Below are 25,685 nucleotides of genomic sequence, written 5' to 3'. Positions count from 1 at the left end.
AGCATGCAACTGCCCTAGCTTCCATCCCCTCTGCTCTAAATTGACAACAGAGAATAAAAAAAAATAAAGGAAAACCTTACCTTACCAAACCCTCCACACAAGAGTCCTTTTTTTTTCTTGGTTAGAGGAGGAGGATGGGTGGGAGACACTACACGTGCAGTGGTTCGGGTTTAGCCACTGCCCGAATATATAAGTTCACTTACCCAGCAGTCCCCGTGTGCGCGTCCGCCGAATCACGAGGTAAGTACTTTATAGTGAAACTTACCTTCCCGGCTGCCCCCTGGCTCGCATTATCACCGCTACCACTGATCATGACCTGTCATGATTTTGAATACCTCTATCAAATCACCCCTCAGCCTTCTCTTCTCCAAGGAAAACAGTCCTAACTTCTCCAATCTGGTCTTTCTTCAAGTGCGGCGCCTAGAATTGGACGCAATACTCCAGCTGAGGCCGATCTAGTGTCTTATACAAGTCGTGTTCAACATGGAGGAGTACTGATTCATCAGCTAAGGGAGGACAGTAAGTGATAATCAACAGGAGGTTTTCTTGCCATAGTCGATCTGATGCCACGAAACTGCATAGAGTCCACAGTCAATGTTGAGGACTCCCAGGGGCATTCCCTCCTGAATCTATATCACTGTGCTGTCACCCCTGGCGGGTCTGTCCTGCCTGTGGAACAGGACGTAACCAGCAATAGTGATGGAGAACTCAGAGACATTGGCTGAAAGGTATGATTCTGTAAGTTTGATTATGTCAAGCTGTTGCTTTACTAATCTGCGAGTCAGCTCTCCCAATTTTGGCACAAGTCCCCAGGGCGGCACAGTGGTTAGCACCGCAGCCTCATAGCTCCAGCGACCCAGGTTCAGTTCTGGGTACTGCCTGTGCGGAGTTTGCAAGTTCTCCCTGTGACCGCGTGGGTTTTCGCCCGCTGCTCCGGTTTCCTCCCACAGCCAAAGACTTGCAGGTTGATAGGTAAATTGGCCATTATAAATTGCCCGTAGTATAGGTAGGTGGTAGGGGAATTGTGGGGATGTGAGAAGGTAATAGGATTAATGTAGGATTAGTATAAATGGGTGGTTGATGGTCGGCACAGACTCGGTGGGCCGAAGGGCTTGTTTCAGTGCTGTATCTCTAAATAAAAAAAAATGTTGGTTAGGAGGACTTTGCAGAGTGGGTGTGACTTTGTTGTGTCCACGGTCTGTACAATTTTGTTTTTATTAGACATTTGATACAACTGAGTGGCTTGCTAGGCAATTTCAAAAGGCAGTTAAGAGGCAATCACATTGCTGTGGGTCTACAGTCATGTATAGAACAGACCAGGTAAGGACAGCAGATTTTCCTTCACTAAAAAACATTAGTGAACCAGATGGGCTTTTACTCAATCTGGTAGTTTCATGGTCACCATTACTGATACTAGCTTTTTATTCAAAATTTATTTAATTAATTGAATTAAAATTCCCCAGTTTCTGCAGAGGAATTTGAACTCATGTTTCTGGATCATTAGTCCAGAATTAATAGTCCAGTAATATAGCCACTATGACACCGTGCCCTGTAGATGAGAAATAGGACGGTGCCAAGGATAGATCTTTGGACCCCAGAAGGTAATGGTGTGGGATCGCGAAGAGAAGCCATTGTAGGAGATTCTCTGCTAATGACTGGATCGATAAGAATAGAACCAGGCGAGGGTAGTCCCACTCAGCTGGACAATAGAGGAGGATGGTGAAGTCCGCCATGTCAAAGGCTTGAGAAAGATTAGGAGGGATAATGCATCACAGACACAAATCACATATGATGCAATTTGAGACTTTGATTAGGGCCATCTTAGTGCTTTGGCAGGGCAGAAACCTAATTGGTGAGGTTCAAACATGCAGTTGCTGGAAAAATGGGCATGGACTTGGGAGCTGACAATAGGTAATGTAAATATTTCATGCCAGAAATTGATTACTGCATTTTCATGCATTTAAAAACTATATAATCTTTCAATCTGTTGTGAGCCTGTAGTTTTTTTTTCCCCCAGGAAGAATGCGGTGTGCCTTTAAGGCAGGAAAAGGAGCTGTACTGCTTTAAGGCAACAAGCTACAGAGGCTGAATCAAAGAATGCATTCTCGTTGCCCTGGGATACAGCCAGAGATTGTGATTCAAAGAGTGCATTCTGGTTGCCTGGGATACAGTCACTCATCATCTGAGGATCGAGAGATACATTGTTGCCGTTTGACATTTGAAACTGGCTTTTGAGACAGTTAACAGAAACAGAAAGACAGCTGGACCAGCATATACTGAAGGAAATGAGTGCTCTCTCTGTTTATTTAAACCCTATTTATTATACTCTCAGATTTCTTATGTCAAGCCAGATTAATTGCTTAAAAGAAAATAACCAATTCCTTTAACTACTGAACTGTAATTGTTGAAATTCATCGCTGGAGAAGGAAAGCATCACTTCAACTGCTGAATTAGACCACTGACTATCCTACTGTTGAAGAACCTTTTTCTCCCCCCATCGGACGGTTGTGAGGACTTCAAGCAACCTTGGACTGTCCCACATTCGGCAGGAGTGTAAATCTGCAAGGACACTAATTTTTTCTATTTCAAATGTTGTTTATATCTTAGTGTTTAAGAATTTAGTTTTTCGAATTAAACAGTTAATTTGTTGATCTAAAGACAGCTGGTTTGGTTAGCCTCATTTGGGGGTTAATAAATGGTACAATTTGGCTGTGTCTTTCTTTAATTTGTAAAGTTTAAAATGATATGTTAGGCGATCTGTGGAGGGACGGGATTGAATCAACAATGCGTTTCTCCCACCACAATCAGAATCGTATATTTTGATTGGGGCTTTGACTTGAGCGGTCGGTCGTAACACAATCCTAACCCACCCCAAATTCTCTCCTTCCTTTCTTAATGGTGTCTGACTTTTCCTGGGTGCAATTTCATAGGTGTCGGTCACCTTCTAGAATGTTGGCCAATTGGTCATCCCTCATATGTAAACCTGAACAGTGAGTTGTCAACAAGGTACATCACAAACGAGTTCAACAGTATTTGCACTTGACATCCCCACTTACATACTTTCCAGGAGGCATCAGGGGATCATGAAATGTGATTGGCTTTTCTTTTCCCTAGCCCATGGGCACAGGGGTCAAATATAACACTCCTAACTCAGGACAGATTGGCAATCAAACCTAGCACCTGCTTGATGCGCATGGTTTAAAGAACATGCTTGCATACATACAGCTCCTTTCACAATTCAGGATATCCAGAAGCACCTCAGCACGAATTAACTACTTGAAGTATAGTCACCATCATGTAGGCACATGTGACAGCTGATTTGCACACATCCCAGCGACATTATAAAGGGAATCTGCTTTTCGGGTGACAATTGACAGTTTGTCAAACATTTTACTTTTTTACATATTGACAATTTACATTCTACAATTAGCCACTAAATCCATCAGCTGTAACAATGTGCTTACTGGTTTCTGCATTACTCTTACATCAGTTTGTATTGTTACTTCAAGTGCCAAAGTACATGTCTTTAGTTATAAAGCCCCTGCCAGAACAATATGTGGCATTGCAGAAAAGTATTTTTTTGATGCCTGGAAACTTGAAACATACATATAAAAGTTAAGGTTATCCAATTTATCTGCCACACATCAGATGTGAATTTTTAGAAGAATATTTTAGACCAACATTTACTAAATCAGTAATTGAATTAGTGCATTATTTTTCTTTGTCATTGTCCTTAAAAGATGATTAAAAGGTAAATGTTTGAAATGCCTTCCCTCAGTGAAACGAGATTTATTTTGCATTTCACCATACTACTGAAATTTCAAACTGCTTATGTAATTAATTGTAATTGCTTAATCTTTGCATGTACAAATTCAAGTTTGGCTTCAGAAGTTATGGATGGTCCAAAGACTTGAATTACTGTACCACAGAAGAATATTAGAACAGAGAGTGGAAATGAAAAAATGCAGTAAATATTTGCTACCTGCTTCTTTGTCGGACTTCACTCTCAATATAGCCTAGTGGTACACGGAGCCATGAAATGCTGTCAATATTTTGGCGACCCAATGGAACCAGAGGTAGTTGTGACTTGTGAAATTCTTCAGTTTCTTTCATAGAGTAAAGTTTACCTGGGTTAGGGTTAGGGATAGAGATAAAAGTTCAGTACTTAAAATCATTACACTGAAGAAAATGTTCCATTGATTGTTGGATATATAATGCAAACAAACTTTTATTTTCAGCCCTATCTGACTGTTCGTCCACAATTGCAGATGCTGCCCCTAAGATGTTCCTAGAATATCCTGTATTAATCTCGCACTTAAATGTTTCACACTGTTGCTCAACTGTTTTATCAATTAGCCTTTCCTCCAATTTGTCCAGGTTAATTCCCCTTTCATTTCTCTGTAGTTTGCTCGTTACTAACCAACTTTGGTTTTGACTGTGATTTCTTCCTTTATATGATCCAGCTTCCTGCCTTTTTGAAAAATATGCTCTTGGGCTATCAGTGCCGATAGTAAAGCACATTTATTGCCCATCTTTAGTTGCCCTGAGGTGTCTGATGGTAGACTTTTTCCTTGAATTATCGCAGTCCTTATGTTGCTTCCTCTCCCCACCTCCTCCCCCACCCATAGCTTTGTGGAAGGAAATCCCAGGATACTGACCCAACGGCAGTGAAGGAACAACACTGTGTGTCCAAGTTATGATGGTGTGTGATGTAGAGAACTACGTGATGATGATATTCCCATGACATTGCTGCATATCCTTATCAGTGGTAGAAATCTCAGGGGAGGTAGGTGCTGTTGAAGCAACCTTAGCAAATTGCTACAGAGCATCCTGTAGCTAGTACATACTGCTACTGCATTGCACTGGTGTTGGAAGGGTAGACACAGAGTCTAGTAGTAGGGTGCTGACCAAGCCAATTGTTCTGTCCTGGATGGTTTCGAACCTCTAGAGCATTGTTGCAGCTGCACACACCCAGATGAGTGGTATTTTATAACAGAGAATAACCAGTCATAAGAATTCCCAGCCTCTGTCCTTTCTTGTGTTGATGGGAGTGGGGTGGGGGAGGGTTAGTTAAGCTTCTGGTCAGTGGTGATTCCAAACATGTTGATGGTGGGGAACTTGGTAATAGTAGTGCCTGAATGCCAGGAGACATAGTGTGACTTTCTCTTGTTCAAGGTGGTAACCACCTGGCACTTGTGTTCCTTCACCACCTCCCTCCCACCCCAACAACTTCTAATAACCTGTAATGGCCTTTCTTTTAAAGGGTGACTGTCAAGTAAGTTTCTTTTTTCATAGACAGACCACATTATTTCTGACAACAGTCAAATGGTCTTCTGAGAGATTAATCTTTCCTTTCAAAACTTCAACATTCACATAACTGAGATCAGAGTGAGCTTTTTTTTAAATTTTATTTTTAGCATAAGCCCCAGAGTTAGTCAAAGATAGAAGAGCTGAAATAACTTAGATCAGGTTTTTATCTGGCCCTTCCCCTTTTTCCGTATCTTTCTGAATTACTTTTCTTTTCAAAAAAACGTGTTTGAAAGATTAGTGCTTCTGGTGAAGCATTATTTTCATTTCCAGTACCTAATCCAAATAAAACTCTCTAGGAGTGATATTGCAGGATCACATCTCTCCAACAATTAAACTTAATCTCAGAAGACTACTCCATACTTAGCCAATGCAAAATACTTTCCAATTTCCAAACCGGCTACCCTTACAGGCTCCCAATTGCAATTTAGTAACAATTTGTTGGCCATTTGTGCTAGGTCCCAACCCATTCTTTCCGTGTGTGAAAGGAATGAAATAGATCAAAATATACAGACAGCAAATGGTATTTTCAACCCACAACTCTCCACAAATAACTTAGATTTATATAGCACCTTTAACCTAGAAAAATGTTCCAAGACTCTTCACAGAAGCATAATAAAACAAAAATGAATGCAGAGCCATAGGAGGGGATAATAGGACAGGTGATTAAAAGCTTGATCAAAGAGGTGGGTTTTCAAGGAGATTCCTAAAGAAGCAGAGAGGTGGGCAGGTAGTGAAGTTTAGAGAGGGAATTTCAGAGCTTAGGGCTGTCAAGAATGGGGCAAAGGAGTTGGGGATGCACAAGAGGCCAAAGTTGCAGAACTTAGATTCAAATCCAAAATCTCACAGGAAATAGAACAGTGTGACACCACCTGTTTTTCCCTTTCCTGTAATACTTACAGGATAGGTGGTTCCACCATTCATCAGTGTTACAACTCTTCTCTGATTTAAAAAATTTCTATTTTGATAGGCTAGCTTCACTATATTGACCCTTTAAGACGCATTGATTTATTAGCTAAAGGAGGCTTAATTGGACCAAACTTATCTTGCCAATAAAGGTATTATGTGAATACAAAAAAAGCTATTCGCTTTGCTATTAGCAGGAAATTATTCAAATCAGCAAATTATAAAAATCAGGTATTTTGTATTATAAAGTCCATTTTGGTATGAATGAAAATAAGGAATCAACGTTAAAACATTAAATATTTCTTGAATTGTATCTAATGAAAGTTGAAGCATACTATCCAAACAGTGTAAAAGGTGAAGCTTGTTCCTACACCCCAACTAAATGGTCTAATTTTTCCACCTGCAAAACTATTCCCATGTACTAAAATCCAATCTTCAAATGAATTCCACAAACCTTTTTGACATTGAAGTATAGCATTGTCTTCCTCATTCTTGCTTCTACTCTGCAACAGCAGAGGATCATTGAGAGTTGAAGTCCTTGTCTGCAGAAAGAATAAATCTTATAGAAATACCATCAAAATTAATTGAGGAAATTACACTCAACAAACTTTGGTACTTCAGAATACATAGGAACAAAAGATTATTTCAATAACTAATGGACAATTTTCTCATAGCAGATTATTCCATAAAGCTTCAGTAATTACATTGGAAACACCTTCAATATCCTTATTTAAACGTCTTACAGAACAACATCAATTCCAAGTGCACCACAGAAAACTGCAAGAGATAACAACAGGGAAAAGTTCATTAATTGAAAGAGAGTAGGATGGTGGGTTACTTACATAGAATTACATAGAATACACAGCATAGAAACAAGCCATTTGGGCCAACTAGTCTGTGCTAATGTTTATACCCCAAACAAGTCTCCGTCCATTCTTACCTCATCTCAGCCTTTCAGGATATATTTCTATTCCTTTTTCTTTCATGTACTAGTTTAGTTTCCTTTTCAAAGCATCCAAGCTATCTGTCTCAGCCACTGCATATGGTCTCGACTCCCTGGTGTGCATTGCTGCAGGAGGTCAGCTCGTGTCTAATCACTTTTATAAGTGCAAAAACTTCTAAATAGTTAAAAAATTATTTTGATTGATTCCTTTCTCTATCAAGTTGCCCATTATTTCCATTTTTCTTCATATTAGGAAGGACTTCCATTTGCATCAGCAATGAGAATCCAACAGCATTTGATTTTTTTTCCCAGACTTTGTTGGGATTATCTGGATAGTCCTTGGATTTAGTTTACTGTATTGGGGTTATCTAAAAATTACCAAAAAAATTTTATGGAATCTTTTAAAGAGTGCAGAAGAAATTAATTAATGCCAGGGATAAACGGCTTTAGTTATGAGGAAAGACTAGGGAGGTGTTCAAAATTATGCAGGGTCTTTTTTCTTTTATTCGTTTCATGGGATGTGGGCGTTGCTGGTCAGGCCAGCATTTATTGCCCATCCCTAATTGCCCATGAGAAGGTGGTGGTGAGCTGCCTTCTTGAACCGCTGCAGTCCTTGTGGGGTAGGTACACCCACAGTGCTATTAGGAAGGGAGTTCCAGGATTTTGACCCAGCAACGGTGAAAGAACGGTGATATAGTTCCAAGTCAGGATGATGTGCGGCTTGGAGGGGAACTTGCAGGTGGTGTTCCCACACATCTGCTGCCCTTGTCCTTCTAGGTGGTAGAGGTTGCGGGTTTGGAAGGTGCTGCCTGAGTAGCCTTGGTGCGTTGCTGCAGTGCATCTTGTAGATGGTACACACTGCTGCCACTGTGCATTGGTGGTGGAGGAAGTGAATGTTTGTGGATGGGGTGCTGATCAAGCAGGCTGCTTTGTCCTGGATGGTGTTGAGCTTCTTGAGTGTTGTTGGAGCTGCACCCATCCAGGCAAGTAGACAGTATTCCATCACACTCCTGACTTGTGCCTTATCGATGGTGAACAGACTTTGGGGACTCAGGAGGTGAGTTATTCACTGCAGGATTCCTAGCCTCTGACCTGCTCTTGTAGCCACAGTATTTATATGGCTACTCCAGTTCAGTTTCTGGTAAATGGTGACCCCCCAAGATGTTGATAGTGGGGGATTCAGCGATCGAAATGCTATTGAACGTCTAGGGAAGATGGTTAGATTCTCTCTTGTTGGAGATAGTCATTGCCTGACACTTGTGTGGCGCGAATGTTACTTGCCACATATCAGCCCAAGCCTGGATATTGTCCAGGTCTTGCTGCATTTCTACTATGGACTGCTTCAGTATCTGAGGAGTCGCAAATGGTGCTGATCATTGTGCAATCATCAGCGAACATCCCCACTTCTGACCTTATGAATGAAGGAAGGTCATTTAAGCAGCTGAAGATGGTTGGGCCTAGGACACTACCCTAAAGTAAAGAGGAAAAACTATGTCCAATGGTCAGTGAGTAGGTAATTAGAGGGCATGAATTTAAGAAAGTCACTGAAATGGATAAATATTTGAAGAAAAATGTAAAAGGATCTATGGAAAGGGTTGAAGAAGGGAACAAACTCTTTTGGAGAGCTGGCCAAAGTGCAATGAGCTGCCTGGTCTTGTCATGTACTGTAAAATTTTATCATTTTATGATTCTAATCTAGCTAAATTGAAAGCAATGGGAATCAATAGCTGGAAACACACATAATGCAAACGAAGGTGGTTGTGGTTGTCGGAGATCAGTCATCACAGACCCAGGACATCACTTGGGCTGACAAATGGCAGGTAACATCCGTGCCAAATAAGTGCCACATAATGACCATCTTGAGCAAGAGAAAGCCCAGTCCCCCCCCTTGATCTTCAATGGCAACATCATGACAGTTGCTCTGCTATCAACATTCTTGGTTTTGGGAGGGAGTGGAAACAATCAATGACCAAATGCTTAGCTGGACCAGCCATATCAGTACAGGGCACAATTTCAAAATTTGCAGATGCACATGTTGGAATATTCACCATTCGTCTGGATGGGTGCAGCTGCAACACCCCAGAAGGTCAAAATCATCCAGGACAGAGCAATTTGTTTGATTGGTGACCCTGCTACTGGACACCATTTCAACCCCATCATCACTGGCACACTGTGGCTACATGATGTATAATCTACAGGATACACCTCAGCAACTCAAAAGTTACTTCATCTGCACCTCTGTCCGCTATGATCTCTACCACCAAGAATAAGAACAAAGAGCATTAATGTATAGGAACAGCATCACCTCCAAGTCATACACTATTCTGACTTGACATATATCATATTCCTTAATCATCGCTGCGCCAGAATCCTGGAATTCCCTTCCCAACACCATAGTGGGAACACTCTCACTACAAGAACTACAGCAGTTCAAGGAAAAGATCTATCACCACCTTCTTAAGGCAACTAAGGATTGGCAGTAAACATGACCTTGCCAACATCAACCATATCCCAAGAATATATTAAAAACTACAAGTACAAGTACATGCATAAAGAACAAAAGTCTGCAGCAGCACATCACATTTTTACAGAAAACAATCTAATGCAACTTTCTGGTCGTAAGAGTATTATTCCTGTGAAGGTAGCAAATCAGTTAGCAAAGTTATGAATCTGTAGTTATGTTTCAACAAAATATGGCAATACACAATGAGTCCCTAAACAAGTCAAAGATTGGCAAGCAAAACTGTAATGGAACAATGGTCTGGCTTTAACGAGGACATGGTTCAGGTACAGTCAAAGTGCATTCCCATGTGATGGTGTAAGGACTAGGGGACACAGATTTAAGGTTTTGGGCAAGAGATGCAAGGGAATATGAGAAAGAACTTTTTTTTTTTACAAAGCAAGTAGTAATGACCTGGAACACACTGCCGACAAGGGTGGTGGCGGCAGAAAGAATCAATGATTTCAAAATGATATTGAATGGGGACTTGAGGGAACAGGACTGACTGGATTGCTCCACAGAGAGCCGGCATGGACTCAATAGGCTGAATGACCTCCTTCTGTGCCATAGACTCTATGACCTCACCACGAAACCACCAGGTAAAGGTTAAGGCTGGCTCAGGTGCGCAAATGAAACCCGGCCCCAGTCCTTTCATTTTTTCCCACGCCCGACTCGACCATCAGTTAACCTAGCTTCCATTTTTCACTTTCTTGCTTATCTGCATATGCTTAAAAATTCTGTAACTAAACAACCTTTCAAGTCCAAAAAGTACATTAACATTGGAGCCATATACCGGAGGTGGTGACAGCGTGTGTCCAACCTGGCCCGACCCGAGCCAGAATGCCGGACCCGGAAGAGCGACCCGACCTGAACCAGACACATGTCGTCGATGTCCAGTCAGGTTTGGGTCGAGCGACCATGCTCTAGGGAAAGGTGGGACAAACAATGCTAGAACTCCCTGGCTGACGAAAGAGATTGAGAGTAAGATGAAGTCAGAAATTTAGTGTGAAGAGGTACATTTTGGTAGGAAGAATAAAGAGAGGCAATTTAAATAAAGGATACAACTCTAAAGGAGCACTGGAACCTCAGGGTATGTGTGCACAAATCATTGAAGGTGGCAGGGCAGGTTGAGAAAGTGGTTAATAAGGTATATGGGATCCTGGGCTTTATAAATAGAGGCACAGAGTACGAAAGCAAGGGTGAATCTTTGTAAAACATTGGTTCAACTTCAACTGGCATATTGTGTCAAATTTAGGAAGGATGTGAAAGCATTAGAGAGGGTGCAGAAAAGATTTATGGCAATGAAGTCCCTCATCCCTGGAACCAGTTACTTGGATAGATTGGAGAAGCTAGGTCTGTTCTCCTTAGAGAAGGTTGAAAGGAGATTTCATAAAGGTGTTCAAAATCATGTGGGCTCTGGACACAGAGTAGACAGGGAGAAACTGTTATAATTGTTGGAAAGGTCGAGAACTCAAGGACATCGATTTAAAGTGAATGTCAAAAGAAGCAATGGCGACATGAGGAAAAACATTTTTTTGAAAGAGTGTTATGATCACCTGGTTTGTATTAATTTTCTAGAGGTAACTTTTAATTTGGGAATTGTTTTTTTAAAAAATGTAAGCCAAATGAAAACACCTGGTTTGAAAAGCTGGCAAACAAACCTAGGGTGGCCCAGGTTTATTTAGTAAGGTCATATTCGGAAGTGTGAAGACCCTAAACAATGAACTTCTTGATGGAGACGTTGTGTCTGCAGCTGCCTCAATCAGGTGTTTGAATTATTCATATGATTTCCCAGAACAAAGAAGATTTGGAATAGGAAATAATTAATTTAAATTGCTATCTGGAACATCCCATATGTACCAAGTAGCTATGGAGATAGAAGACGCAGAGGGAGACTGTTCGTGTCCTGATCTGTGTGCTTGTTGACAGACAAGTGGTTGGCTTTTGGAATCTGTTGGCTTCAGAAGGCTGTTGGTCACTGAGAAAGTTGTCGGCTACTGAGAAAGTTGTTGGCTTTGGAAGTCAGTTGCACTCCGGAACAAGGATGCCATCGGGAACCAGGGGTGTTTCTGTTTTGAGGCAGGCCATGCTCAAGCTGGGAACTCCAGATTCAGGAGGTGATCTCATACCTTTGAAGACAACTGAGAGATTAAGGAATCAAAGTGAATTCCTAAGAACTTTGGTACACTTTGGATTGGTCCCAAGAGAAGCGAACAAACCACCAAGATCCTGTAACATATTGGGGAACTCTTGAGGTGGAAGTAACAGTCAAACAGCTGTTGAGATTTAGAGTTTAAAATATACATCGTCATGTTCTGTTAAGATTTTAAGTTTAAGGTATGTGTTTCCAAGTTGTAGTGTTAAGTTAGTAGTATTTTACTTTAACTCTTGTACAGTAAAGCTTTTTGTTCAAAACTTGAAATCTTGTGGTGTAATTCTCAGTGCAAATTGGGAATTTTGACTTGCTCTTTTTAAAAGTTAATGGTCCCTAACGGGATCATAACAACATCGAGTGGGAAGGATCCAGAATGGACTGCGTGAGAGTTTTTAAAAAATTCTCTCATGGGATGTGGGCGTCGCAGGCCAGGCCAGCATTTATTGTCCATCCCTAATTGCCCTTGAACTGAGTGGCTTGCTAGGCCATTTCGAGGGCATGTAAGAGTCAACCACATTGCTGTGGATCTGGAGTTACATGTAGGCCAGACCAGGTAAGGACAGCAGATTTCCTTCCCTAAAGGACATTAGTGAACCAGATGGGATTTTACAACAATCGACAATGGTTACATGGCCATCATTAGACTAGCTTTAAATTCCAGATTTTATTAATTGAATTCAAATTCCACCTTCTGTTGTGGTGGGATTCGAACCCATGTCCCCAGAGCAATGCCTGGGTCTCTGGGTTACTAGTCCAGTGACAATACCAGTACGCCACCGCCTCCCCTTAGTGCAGTGGAGGCAGATTCAATTGTGGCTTTCAAAGGAGAATTTGATAATTATCTGAATAGAAAAATTTGCAGGGCTACGGGGAAAAGCCAGGGTAGTGGGACTAGCTGAGTTGCTCTTGCAGAGAGTTGGCATGACAGGCTGAATGGCCTCCTTCTCTGCTGTAACCATTCTATGATTCTATAAAAACCAAAGGAACCCTCAATATTTATATCAATAGGGAAAAGTGCACAGCTAATAATTACCCAACACTGGTTTGTTTGAAACCCCAAACTAATGCCAGTGGTAACTGCATATTTGTGAAATCCATTAGGCTATGTTAGAGCACAACAACTCATGATAACATAGCTGCTGTCTTTCTTAAAGTTCCCAAAACACAATACAATGTTTAATTTCCACAAGGGTTATATCACTTAGGAATGACATTTCTTAGTCTTTGACAATTAAATATAATTTGCAACTAATTGGAATATATAAATTGTGGACATCAATTTTTTCTACATATCAGATGCTATGAAAGTTCAAGAATATAATCTCAAGTCCATCATTTGTGTAACTGCAGATTGGCTTTGAATAGTCTTGTGAAATTGTGCTGCAAACCACTGAAAAGCAGTTTTAGCAAAACAAAATGTTCATAGTGTAGTCTTCCAGCTTCAAAGGAGAAGTTATGCCATTGAAGTGAATAGGCTGCATTCTGGAACATCTTTTGAGAAGACTAAAGCAGTATGCTGTGCTGTCATGCTGTACCAGCACTATGGCACATAAACTGTGGGGCAATAATTGCAGCAAGAACCAAATTCTGTAAAATCATAAAAACTATCTTAAATTGTCAAGGTTTGCACAGATGGTGGACAAATGGATTGTAGTCATCTGGATTATATTCTTCCAAAAACACAGGTCCTTATTAAAAGGTAGTTTAATATTCCTATGGATGAAAGTTACATTATAAAAATAGATCAGATATGGTTGCCAAATAGTACCTTAATATTGCAGTTGTCTAAATACTGTAAAACTGAAGGACATCTTCTTTCAAATGACTGGTTTAATTTTGCTTTGACTTTCCATTGTACTGGTTCATAAACATATTCATTCCATTTCTTGTACAGTAGCTCTTTCTTTCGCAAGTTTAGCATATCCTTGTAGGCCAAATATTTATCCAACTCCTAATGAAAATCAAAGATAGGGAAAATGTTTATAAAGTAAAGATTAGCCAGTACTCAATCTACAGTAATTACATTTATACAGGTAGGAAACATGTAACATGTCTAGACTTGAATTTCATAACAGGTAACAAAATAGTACACCTGGCGTACTAACCTGTCAGATGCAGTTATCATAGGAACAGCCCATTGAGCCTGTGCCTGCCGTTCAATGATCATAGAATAGAATCACAGAAAGTTTACAGCACAGAAAAAGGCTACTTGGCCTATCCTGTCTGCGCCAGCCGGAATAAAAGAGCCACCTAGCTTAATCCCACTTTCCAGCATTTGGTCCGTAATCCTGAAGGTTATGGCACTTCAGGTGCACATCCAGGCACCTTTTAAATGAGATGATGTTTCCTGCCTCTACCAACCTTTCAGACAGAGATTTCCAGACCCCCATCATCCTCAGTGAAAAAATATGTTTCCTCATCTCCCCGGCTGATCTGTACCTCAACTCCATTTACCTGCCTTTGATCCACATTCCTTGAAATTGTTAGCTAACAAAACCTATCGATCCCAGCATCTACAGCCTATTAGAATCATAGAATAGTTACAGCACAGAAGGAGGCCATTCAATCCGTTGTGTCCAAGCCAGCTCTCTGCAAAAGCAACTTAGCTAGTCCCACTCCCCCACCTTTTCCCATAGCCCATCAGAATCTTGCATCTTTTGTTGTTCCATAGTTCAACCCAGTGTTTCCACTGCCCAATTATTTTTACTAAAATCTTTTTTCTACTGCTGTAATTGTGTCTTTTATCAATATTGATACTACTGCTCCTTTCCTGATTTCCCTGTCCTTTCTGAAGATCCTAAAACATGCAATGTTTAGCTCTTAGTCATACCCAGCTTGTATCCAGGTCTCTGTATTTCTACAACTTTAAGCTGAATTTGTGCTTCTAACTCATTGTTTTATTTCGTATTCTATGCGCATTTGTATAAAGAACTCTTATTTGATAACTGTTCTCAATCTGTTCATATCCCCTGATGGTGTTTTTCCCTCACTTTTTGACTCAGCACATGTTTGGCTGATGCATTGTACATTGCTATATAGGTAATTTAATATGTTTTCATTTTTTATTACTCCTATTATTTATCAGGGTTATTTTATTATTACTTACCACAAATACTTAGGGAACAGAAAGGTATATATTATTTCATAACTTTTTGTACTCTTAATTTTAATCATCCCTTTTATTATCTTTAGGTTACTTTTATTTCCATCCGGCCACTTCCCTCCCCCTCCTTTAGGTTTAAAGTCCTTTCTACAGCCCAATTTATCTTTTCTGCCAGGACCCTGGTCCCAGCTCAGTTTGGGTAAACTCAGAGGTACAGACATCTTTGTCCTGTCCCAATGCTGGTGCCAGTGTTCCATGGGAACACCTCCTTCTGACAATAGTCTACAGCAGTAGAATAAACAATTTCAGTAAGGGTAATTAGGCAGTGGAAACACTATGGGTCGTGCAAAGCAAGCAAGATTCTGGTTGAAGCTATCTACATACTGCCTGATAGTAGTGATGTATTGAGAGGATATATAAATATGGAGATCAGGAAAGCATATAGCAGAAACAATGTGGTTATAATGGAAGATTTTAATTTTGCTTTCCTGATCTGTTTTCCTGTGCCAATTAGCAACTGCTAAAAAGGGTATGTTACCTTGATAAAGCATTCTTGTGTGTCATATATGGGCTGACAGAGAGCATAAACTTCACAGGATTCCTTAACTGCTTTAGCCTGCAAAACAGAGACATTTAAAAACTACTATAGATTGCTTACCCAGAAGTATTTAAACATTCAGCATGTTCACAAGGAACTGCAAATGCAAATCTTTTTTTTTAATAAAAGGGAAAATCATATCAGAAGTGATGAAGATTTTGACAGTTATTTTATTTCTCCAATACATTTGTATTTCAACACTCTTGCGTATAAACATCTTTCACCATGACTTCGCTCGAGTCAATAAGAAATAAATAAAAAAACTTAAATTCATATGGTGTCTTAAAAGTGCTTCACAATAAAGTAATTTTGAAGTATTGGGCCTGACTTCTCCAATTTTAACCCCCCACCCCACCACCCGACTTGTCAAATACCAGGCATTGGGGGGGGGGGGGGGGGGTGCGGGCAGTAAAAATCAGCTCTTTTAAACAGAAAACCTGACCCAAGCTGGCAGGGTGTGGTTTGAATATGCAGATCAGGTCCCAATGATTCCTTGGGACCTGATTTGCTATTTTAGTTGGATTCCTGAGTGGGAGACCATTGAAGCCTTCACCATCAGGCCTAACATATTGGGAGCAGGATTATGGGCTCGAAGAGGCTCAGGTGGGTACATTTTAAAATTTTATTTTGTGACTTTGTGGGCCAAAAGGAGAAGGGGATTCTCTTCCTTGGGGGTCTACCCGATCACACCTGCAACCCACCAATCATCACACCACATAACTGACTGCCGGGGACCAATCCCGCAGGTCCCCACGTTAGCCTCCTGCCACCCGAATTCAGGTAGTGATCTGGCCATGTTCAGGCAGGAGTCTGAGAAAATTATGGAAATGAGGCCCAGTTGCTAAAATCACTGGGCCTCCGTGTCCCCAGATGCACTGCTCAAGGGCACCATACCTGCCTTGCTTCTTTTAAAATTGGGGCCATTGTCACTGTTGTCATGTAGGAAAACACAGCAGCCAATTTTCTCACAGCAAGGTCCCATAAACAACAATCAAATAAATTAACAGATAATTTTTTTTGTAGAGTTAGTCGTGAGAAATATGTTGCCCAGGCCACCAGGAAGGCTCCCCTGCTCTTCTCTGAATAGTGCCAAGGGAAATTTTACCTTCACCTGGTAGGGCAGATGGGGCTTTAGTTTGAAAAACGGCATCTCAAAAATGCAACACCCATTCATTGCTGCACTGAAGTGTCAGCCTAGATTATGTGCTCAAGTCTTTGGAATGGGGCTTGATCCCACAACTTTCTGACTCAGGGTAGTGCTATCATTCAGCGGTGGCTGATTAAAATTGGAAGACTCGATCTAAAAGGTGGCATTTCAGGGCAACACTATCTAAAAATCAATGCTAAAATCTTCTGTGGACAGTGGTAGCCGAGAGTGTTGCAAATGAAAGTAATAGTTTGCCATCTCGGTTAAAATAAACTCAAGACTAATTATCTTTGAACCTCATGAAATTTAAGGTAAGTGTAAATCTAATTTGTAATGAGATCATTGGAAAGTATGTCAGCTGATTTTAGAAATGTAATACAACATATCTCATTCTCTGATAAATATTTTAAAATTCTTCCCTTCTGGAACATAAAGAATTTAATTACATTTTAAAAGTACCCGTAGATCACGCACATCCCAATTACAGAAAATATTTCTGTAAACATGCCAAAGGAGGACCCTGTCGAGGGTGGAAATCAATACACAGACCAGCCACTGTTGACTACAATAGAGAAATGTGTTATGACCAGGTGAGAAAGAGGTCTAGGGTTCCCTTTCAGCCTTCACCTGGTCTTACCGTAACAGGCTTAATTTTAAACATAACTTGTTTTTAGCTCCCCCTTGGTGAATCCTTGTTCACTGCTTTCCAATCATAAGGCAAAGAAACCAGCACAAACGGGTTTTCTTAGATTTGAAGAAGAAAAGTTGAAATTTATTAAACTTAAACTCTAATTCGGTTGATGCCTACGGATACACGACGCACCCACGCTAGCATGCATACGTGATACACACATGCAAATACAGACAGAAAAGAGAAGAAAAACAAAAGTGAAGAGATATTGCCTCAAAGTTCAGAGTTTTTGTTATGGTTCTTCGAGCTCACTGTAGAGTCCTTGATTGTAGGTAGTTCTTGCTTTTCGGTGGGGCCCAGTATTCTTCTTAAACCTTGTTCGCTGTAGGGAGACATTTCTCTCTTGGGGTTCATGTGTCTTCAGTGGATTCAGAGGCTTGTGAGAAAGAGATGGGAGCAGACAGGAGAGATCTTCAGTCCAGGAAACACTCTCCCAGTTCAAAGGATTTGTACAATTCAGAAAACCCCAGGTTGCCAAGCAGGTTAGTCATGTGACTAACTGGTCTGCCCACGTCTTGGATTGCATTACCTTAGCAGTCTCTTAAATGCTGCTCTTACACACACCTGGTGATCAAGGTCCATTGTGGGTTGAATGAGTCAGGGAACGGACCTTTGTCCTTCCAATCATCGTCTGTTAATATGCAAATGTCTTTTCCAGCCACGGCTGATCTGTTTAACAAGTCCTTTCTTCACTCCTGTAACAGTTTATAATCAATGTTCATGACAAAATAATGTGCCTCATTCTTGGCAGGCGGGGGCCTAGCATGACAAATATTTCAAGCAAAACTAAACATTACCACATGAAAACAATAGTCTCACCAACTAATGGAGATGTTTCATCCAGTGCGTATAAGCACTCTAACTGATACTATTTCCAGCAAATAATTCATCACAAGACCAAACTGTGAAACAGTAATTTATTAAAATTAGCCACAAAATGTATTGTATAGTATATTAATAACGTAGTCTGTCATGCAGGCCCCTAGATGCATAGAATAAGGCACATTGGTTTTGTCACATGAACATTGATTTTTAACTAAAAGCAAAATACTGCGGATGCTGAAAATCTGAAACAAAAACAAGAAGAACAAGAAATGCTGGATTCACTCAGCAGGTCTGGCAGCATCTGTGGAAAGAGAAGCAGAGTTAACGTTTCAGGTCAGTGACCCTTCTTCGGAACTGACAAATATTAGAAAAGTCACATACTATAAACAAGTGAGGTGGGGGTGGGGCAAGAGATAACAAAGGAGAAGGTGCAGATTGGACCAGGCCACATAGCTGACCAAAAGGTCACAGAGCAAAGGCAAACAATATGTTAATGGTGTGTTGAAAGACAAAGCATTAGTACAGATTAGGTGTGAATATACTTATCTGAAACAAAAACAAGAAATGCTGGAATCACTCAGCAGGTCTGGCAGCATCTGTGGAAAGAGAAGCAGAGTTAACGTTTCGGGTCAGTGACCCTTCTTCGGGATCTGAAACACCTAATCTGTACTAATGCTTTGTCTTTCAACACACCATTAACATATTGTTTGCCTTTGCTCCGTGACCTTTTGGTCAGCTATGTGGCCTGGTCCAATCTGCACCTTCTCCTTTGTTATCTCTTGCCCAACCCCCACCTCACTTGTTTATAATCTGTGACTTTTCTAATATTTGTCAGTTCCGAAGAAGGGTCACTGACCCGAAACGTTAACTCTGCTTCTCTTTCCACAGATGCTGCCAGACCTGCTGAGTGAATCCAGCATTTCTTGTTTTTGTTTGTGATTGATTTTTAACTGTTGCTGGAGCGATGAAAGGACTTGTTGAAAAGATCAGCTGTGGCTGGAATAACATTTGCATACTAACAGACAGTACTTGTGCAGACAAAGGACCATTCCCTGACACATTCAAACTGGACAGTGAGGGAGTGGGGAAGCCCATTCCAGGGCCTGCTGGGGTGATGCAATCCACAGGGGCCAGGGCTGTTGGACCAGCTGGTCACATGACTAACTGGCTGTTCCAGGGTTTTTTGAATTAGCCTGAGAGTTTGAACAAAAAAAAAGAGACGGTTTGCTCCTGGACTGAGAAAATCTCTACAGTCTGCTCCCATCTCTTTCTCACAAGCCTCTGAATCCACTGAAGACACATGAACCCCAAGAGAGAAGAGTCTTCTACAGTGAACAAGGTTTAAAGAATGGGTCGCAACGAAAAGCGAGATCTACCTACAATCAAGGACTCTACAGTGAGCTCTATGAACCGTAACAAAACCTTTTCAGATATTGCATCAAACTTTTCCACTTTGTTTTCTTCTGCTCTCTTCTATTTGCATATGTGTATCGCGTATGCATGCTAGCATGGGCGCGTCGTGTATCCGTGGGCGTCAACCAAATTTAAGTTGAATAAATTTCAAATTTTCTTCTTTAAACCTAAGAAAACCTGTTTGTGCTGGTTTCTTTGCCTTATAATTGGAAAGCGGTGAACAAGGATTCACTAAGGGGGAGCTAAAAACAGTGTTTTAAAAAAATTAAACCCTGTTACGGTAAGACCGTTAAAGGCTGAGAGGGATCCCTAGACACCTTTCTCACCGGATCATAACAGAAATTTTCAGGCTACCGTCCTGGATTTTACCCACAGACAAACAAGAGAAACTGGAAGTGGAAAGCCAAATTGTTCCCAGTCAAAAAAGAGCAAGATTAATACAGGTTTTCTTGTGGTTGTGTGTGCTTGAATACTAACATGTCTGCAACTGAAACTAGTAGCTCCTCAAGCCAGGGTAAAGTAATTTGGGATAAGTTAACTTGGGATACGTTATGGAGGAGTTGAGGAAAATAGCTGAGCAGTGTGGGATCAATGTACGTGGCAAGGCAAGGAAGTCTGAACTCCCAAGGCTAGTGGTCAACCATTTTTTCCTTGAATCTGAAGAAGCAGAACCAGACAGGGTATTGCTAGCAAAGCTACAATTGCAACAGGGGAAACTTGAATTTGAGGAGAGGCAGAAAGAGCCTTCCAGAAGGAACATGAAGAGAAGGAACGTGAGAGGAAAGAGAGAAAGAATATTCCTGAAGGAATGCAAAGAAAGAGAGCTAAAGCGACTTGAGTTAGCTAGGGTGTGACAGAGTAACCGCAGTGAAAGCATGGCCAATATGGAACAACATAATTCAGGGCTAGGTACAAAATATTTAAAACTAGCTCAACTAATCCCAAAATTCAATGAAGATGTGGAAGCATATTTGTGTCCTTTGAGAAACTGGCAAGGCAGTTAAAATAGCCAGCTATATATTTAGACCTGGCCTCTTTTATTACAAAGCAAGCTAACCAGAAAAGCCCATGAGGTTTATTCCCTGTTGCCAGATGAGAGTTCATCAAATTATGAGCTGAAAATAATGCTATCCGAGGGGAGTATAAATTAGTACCTGAAGCCTATCGCCAAAAGTGTAGAACCCTCAAGAAGCAAGCTAATTAAACTTATCTGGAGTTTGAAAGAAGCAAGTAGCTGGCTTTTGACCAGTGGCTGAGGACTCAAAGTACAGCTCAGCTATGAGAATCTCAGAAACGTAATTCTGTTAGAGGAATTTAAACACTCTCTCCTACTCTCCATAAAGACCAAGATAGAGAAACAGCAGGTTCAGAGAGCCTGGCAAGCAGCCGTTCTAGCCGATGAGTTTGCTTTAATTTAAAAGACGGTTTCCCAGGGGAGAACCTTTCCTAGTTACCCCCACAAACCCGAAAAGGACAAAGAATGGGAAGGTGATAGGAGCCCAAGCAGTCCTGGGAGAGAAAGGAAAGCAGGAGACACAGGGGGGAAAGGAAGGTGTTGTGAGCAAGAGTGAGACTCGGAGACCTGTGTGCTTCCATTGTAATAAAGCAAGGCATTTAAAAGCTGACTGCTGGAAACTAAAGGGAAAACCGGTAGGGTTAATCAGGGCACACCCGTTCAGTAAAGACGGAAACCTGATGGAAAGAATAGCAGAACAAGCTGTGGCTTTAACTGCAGTAAGAGTGAGACCCAGGAAGCTTAAGGCTGCAAGTGCAGGAAAATTTAATAGGATTCCTGAAGGTTATCATGGTTTTTGTGTCTGAAGGGAAAGTAACCCATACCCCTCGAGTGGGGCCAGCAAGCCCATAGTAATTCTCAGGAACACAGGGGCTACTAGATCCCTTTTACTGGAAAAAGGCCTTTCCCCCCAGAGAGTGCAGTGAACACCAGAATGGTGGTGAATGGTATTGGAGGGCAGTGTATGCCTGTACGCGTATGCCGGGTGCACCTGGAGTGCGACCTAGTTTCGGGACCGGTGACCATAGGGATTGTCCCTAGTTTGCCTGTGAACGGGGTTGACGTGCTCCTCGGTAATGATCTGGAGGGGGTGAAGATGGTAGCCCGCCCAGAAGTGAAAGAAAGACTGCAGGAGACGAACCCCTGCAGTTTCCCTGAATGTGTCATGGATCAGGCCATGATCAAATCAGCTCCCCCAGAAGAGACTGAATTGACACTGCAGGCAGATGACCAGGTCTGTCTCTCTGTCTGAGACTTTCTTTAGCAAGTTAGGAGACCCAGGGAATGAATTAAATGGATTCTCCCTAATTGAGGCTCAGGGAGTCGACCTATTATTGCGAGAGTTAGCACAGGCTGCCCAATCTGAAAGTGAAGCAGTGGGAGTCCCTGACTGTTACTATTTAAAGAATGAGGTACTGATGACGAAATGGAGTTCTCCTCACAGATCGAAGAGCAAGGAGTGGACAGTAGCTCACCAGTTAGTGGTGCCGCAGAAGTACAGGAGAGAAATATTAAGTAGGGGCCCACAAAACTACAATGGTTGTACATGCCGGTATGCAAAAGACCAAAGCCCGTATAAGACAGCAGTTTAACTGACCAAAACTCCACAAAGATGTGATGGAGTACTGCAGAAGTCGTCACATGTGGCAGGTTGAGGAAAAACCCCAAATTACAGTGAAACTTGCACCCCCAAGTCCTGTACTGGTGTTAGGAGGATCCTCCAGCAGAGGGCTGGTGAACTGTTAGGGACCCCTGCCGAGAACAAAAAGGGACAGGTGGGCACAAGGCTGGCAAAAGGTTGGAAAGGGAAGGGGGAAAAGTGACCAAGAGGGCAGGTTAAAGGAAGTCTGGGAGGAATCCCGGATAAAAACCCCTACTGTCCCATCAGCCAACCCCAAAAAATTTGAAAAGTTTGACCCCAAATCCTCCTATGTAAATGCAGACACTAGAAGCACCCCAGAGTTGCTGACAGCATTTACAGGAACCTACAGAAACAAAGAAAGACCTCTAGGGGGCAAAAAAACTCTGAGGGTGATCCCTCATCTAGTCGAAGTGCCAGAGTGGAGTGTAGTAGAGTCTGCACAAATACCTGCAGGCAGGAGTGTCCCAGAGAACAAAGGGGAGATTAGCGAAGAATCCTCTCCCACAGTCAGAAAAACAGCGAACCACCCATCCCCTGAAGTTAAAAGCCTTTGTATGACTCAGCAAAGCACTTAGAGTGTTCAGGATAGACCCGCCCACAAATGACTCTCCTGAAAAAAAAATTCCAATCAGGGCTAATTCAACCTAACCATTTCCAAGACCCTAGGCAGCCATGGAAATGGGCAAACTGAAGAAAGACTTCCCCAAAGAACCACATGTTTATTGGGAAGCCAAAAAGGGAGCAATTAAAGAAGCACTGGCACCAGGAAAAGACAGGCTGTAATAAGTTTTAGGATTTATGAATGAATGAGAGAAATGCATTTTTTTTTCCTGTATCTTGCATTTTCTCTTGACCCTTTTAATGAAATGCGCTTTTCTCAAATCGCATTTCATTCCGCTGGGTGTGGAGGTGTCATGCAGGCCTCCACCTGCCAAGAATGAGGCACATTGGTTTTGTCATATGAACATTGATTTTTAACTGTTACTGGAGTGAGGAAATGACTTGATGAACAGATCAGCCGCGGCTGGAAAAAACATTTGCATACTAAGACGGTGCTTGTGTTGACAAAGGACCATTCCCTGACACATTCAACCCACAATGGATGCTGATCACCAGACAGTGAGGGGGTGGGGAAGTGCATTCTAGGGCCTGCTGGGGTGATGCAATCCAGAGGCCAGGACTGATTGGACCAACTGGTCACATGACTAACTGGCTGTTCCAGGGTTTTTTGAACTAGCCACAGAGAGTTTGAGCAGAAAGACCGTTTGCTCCTTGACTGAGAAGATCTCTCGTGTTTGCTCCCACCTCTTTCTCACAAGCCTCTGAATCCACTGAAGACATGTGAACCCCAAGAGGGAAAGGTCTCCTACAGCGAAGATTTAAGACTAGGCCCCAACAAAAAGCAAGAACTACCTACAATCAAGGACTCTACAGTGATCTCTAAGAACCGTAACAAAAACTCTTCAGATATTGCCTCAAATTTTTCCACTTTATTTTTTCTTCTGCTCATTTCTGTCTCTATTTGCATGCGTCTATCGCGTATGCCTGCTAGCATGGGCGCGTCATCTATCCATATTCAACTTCAAGATTAATAAATTTCAACTTTTTTTCTTTAAACCCAAGAAAACCTGTTTGTGCTGGTTTCTTTGCCTTATAATTGGAAAGCGGTGAAGAAGGATTCACCAAGGTGGAGCTAAAAACATGGCTTTTTAAAAAAAAACCTATTTCGGTCAGACCAGGTGAAGGTTGAGAGGGACCCCTAGACACCTTTCTCATTGGGCCGTAACAAGCCAGACACCCTCCTTTAACTGGGACTGATCTAACGCTAGATTGTGAACATCTTGAGCAAATCATTTTATTCAGAATTACATTATTGGCTTTGTCTACCATCCATTTCTACCTTACTGAGCACCCCAGGGTAATGTACAATAATTATGATTGAATAGCAATTTTAATCAGTTTACCCGTGCCACTGAGATGACATGTCCCAAACTTCATTAAGAAGCTAAGGACGTAGGTGGCAAATGTATTTCAGCAGCAAAATGGTGACATTAAAACATACTGCTAAAGTGGCTGGAAAAGCGTAAAGTGTGGATATCCTCAAGAAATGTTATTTACTGCAGTTTTCATGTTCTACAAAGCCTACAACTCCAAGGTGTAGTCCAAACCCATACAGAGCAGTGGAATGCCTTCTGCATGTCATTGTGGAAATTGTGGATAAGCTTTTGGTCTTTTAGCAAGATTATGATTATGATTACACTTAAGCCAGCCCACTGAGGAACTCTCTTCTATATGTCACAGCCATTAGTAATTCAGTTGTTGCATCTGGAGCTTCAATGCAGTCAAATCCAACACTGCTGGGTTTGTTCTCCTTAGAACAAAGGAGATTGAGGGGAAATTTAATAGAGGTATACAAGATTTACAGGCTTAGATAGGTTAGATAACGAAAAAGTTTTCCCATTAACAAATAATACAAGAACTAGGGGACACAGATTGAAAGTTTTTGGCAATAGATGCAGGGGTAATACGAGGACGCACTTTTATATGCAGCAGGTGGTAATGACTTGGAACTCGCTGCCCACAAAGGTGGATGGTGGAAGTGGAGACGATCAATGACTTCCAGAGGAAGTTGGATGGCCACCTGAGAGAAAGAGACTTGCAGGGCTACGGGGATCGAGCCAGGGAGTGGGACAGACTGCATAGCACCATGGCGAGCCAACATGGACTCAATGGACCAATGGCCTCGTTTTGTACCATAAATGACTATGACTTTTTTTTTTAAAAGGGTCACTGGAATGTGATTGGCCAAAATCTCTGATTTAGCTGCTGGGCTCCTAATGTGGTTTCTCTCTGTGCATCCAGCAACCTTATTACTGGTCATTCTATTATTTAAAAAAAAATTACCTGGAGATGTGCAAAAGACTTCTTTGAAAGCCAGTCCACACAATTCTGTTCTGTTGAACAAACAGATGCACTTAGACATTTTTCTGGTGGCTCTATTCTTGCACATCTTTGCGCTGAAAGAGATTTCATTGGGCATGTTCTCACAGTAGCAACCTATAAAAGAAGGAAAATGTGCTAAAAACAAATTTAAAATTAGAAACAACAACCTGATAGCTTTGATTAGAGATGTCTTAAACGCTGTAGCTCTCAACCCAAGGTTTTAGTCAAGCAGCATTCTACGTAGAGTCTGTCTGCATCTTCTGCTGCTCAGGAACAGCTCTGCTTTATTAACATTTAACAGATGCCCGAAGCACTTTCTAACTCAATTATATTCCATGCAGTACAAGATTTCCACCTCCAGGGAAACTTGCGCCACTTCACTCTAGAGTCAGACAGCCTGATTGAATGCAAATATCAATTGAGCACCGTGCAAAGCGGCACAGTGGCGCAGTGGTTAGCACCGCAGCCTCACAGCTCCAGGGACCCGGGTTCGATTC

General features: G+C 41.6%; 1 protein-coding gene across 5 annotated transcripts in view; it reads right to left on the bottom strand.

The window, feature by feature from the left end:
- Positions 1–25,685, bottom strand: part of fam228a (family with sequence similarity 228 member A) — a 58,756-nt gene that overhangs the window by 22,245 nt on the left and 10,826 nt on the right. For 4 of the 5 annotated variants that reach the window (XM_068024701.1, XM_068024729.1, XM_068024719.1 and 1 more), the window contains exons 2-6: positions 25,150–25,302; positions 15,453–15,530; positions 13,580–13,762; positions 6,668–6,755; positions 3,983–4,127 (exon numbers count right to left, since the gene is read on the bottom strand). In XM_068024701.1, the coding sequence (XP_067880802.1) occupies positions 3,983–4,127; positions 6,668–6,755; positions 13,580–13,762; positions 15,453–15,530; positions 25,150–25,302 (647 nt within the window). The remainder of the gene's footprint in view (positions 1–3,982; positions 4,128–6,667; positions 6,756–13,579; positions 13,763–15,452; positions 15,531–25,149; positions 25,303–25,685) is intronic. The other variant, XM_068024709.1, reaches the window with a different exon arrangement.

This window comes from Heterodontus francisci, chromosome 3 (assembly GCF_036365525.1).
Source record: "Heterodontus francisci isolate sHetFra1 chromosome 3, sHetFra1.hap1, whole genome shotgun sequence".
Lineage (NCBI taxonomy): Eukaryota > Metazoa > Chordata > Chondrichthyes > Heterodontiformes > Heterodontidae > Heterodontus > Heterodontus francisci.
Note: the sequence above shows the minus strand (reverse complement) of the source record. Positions and strands in the feature narration are given on the sequence as shown.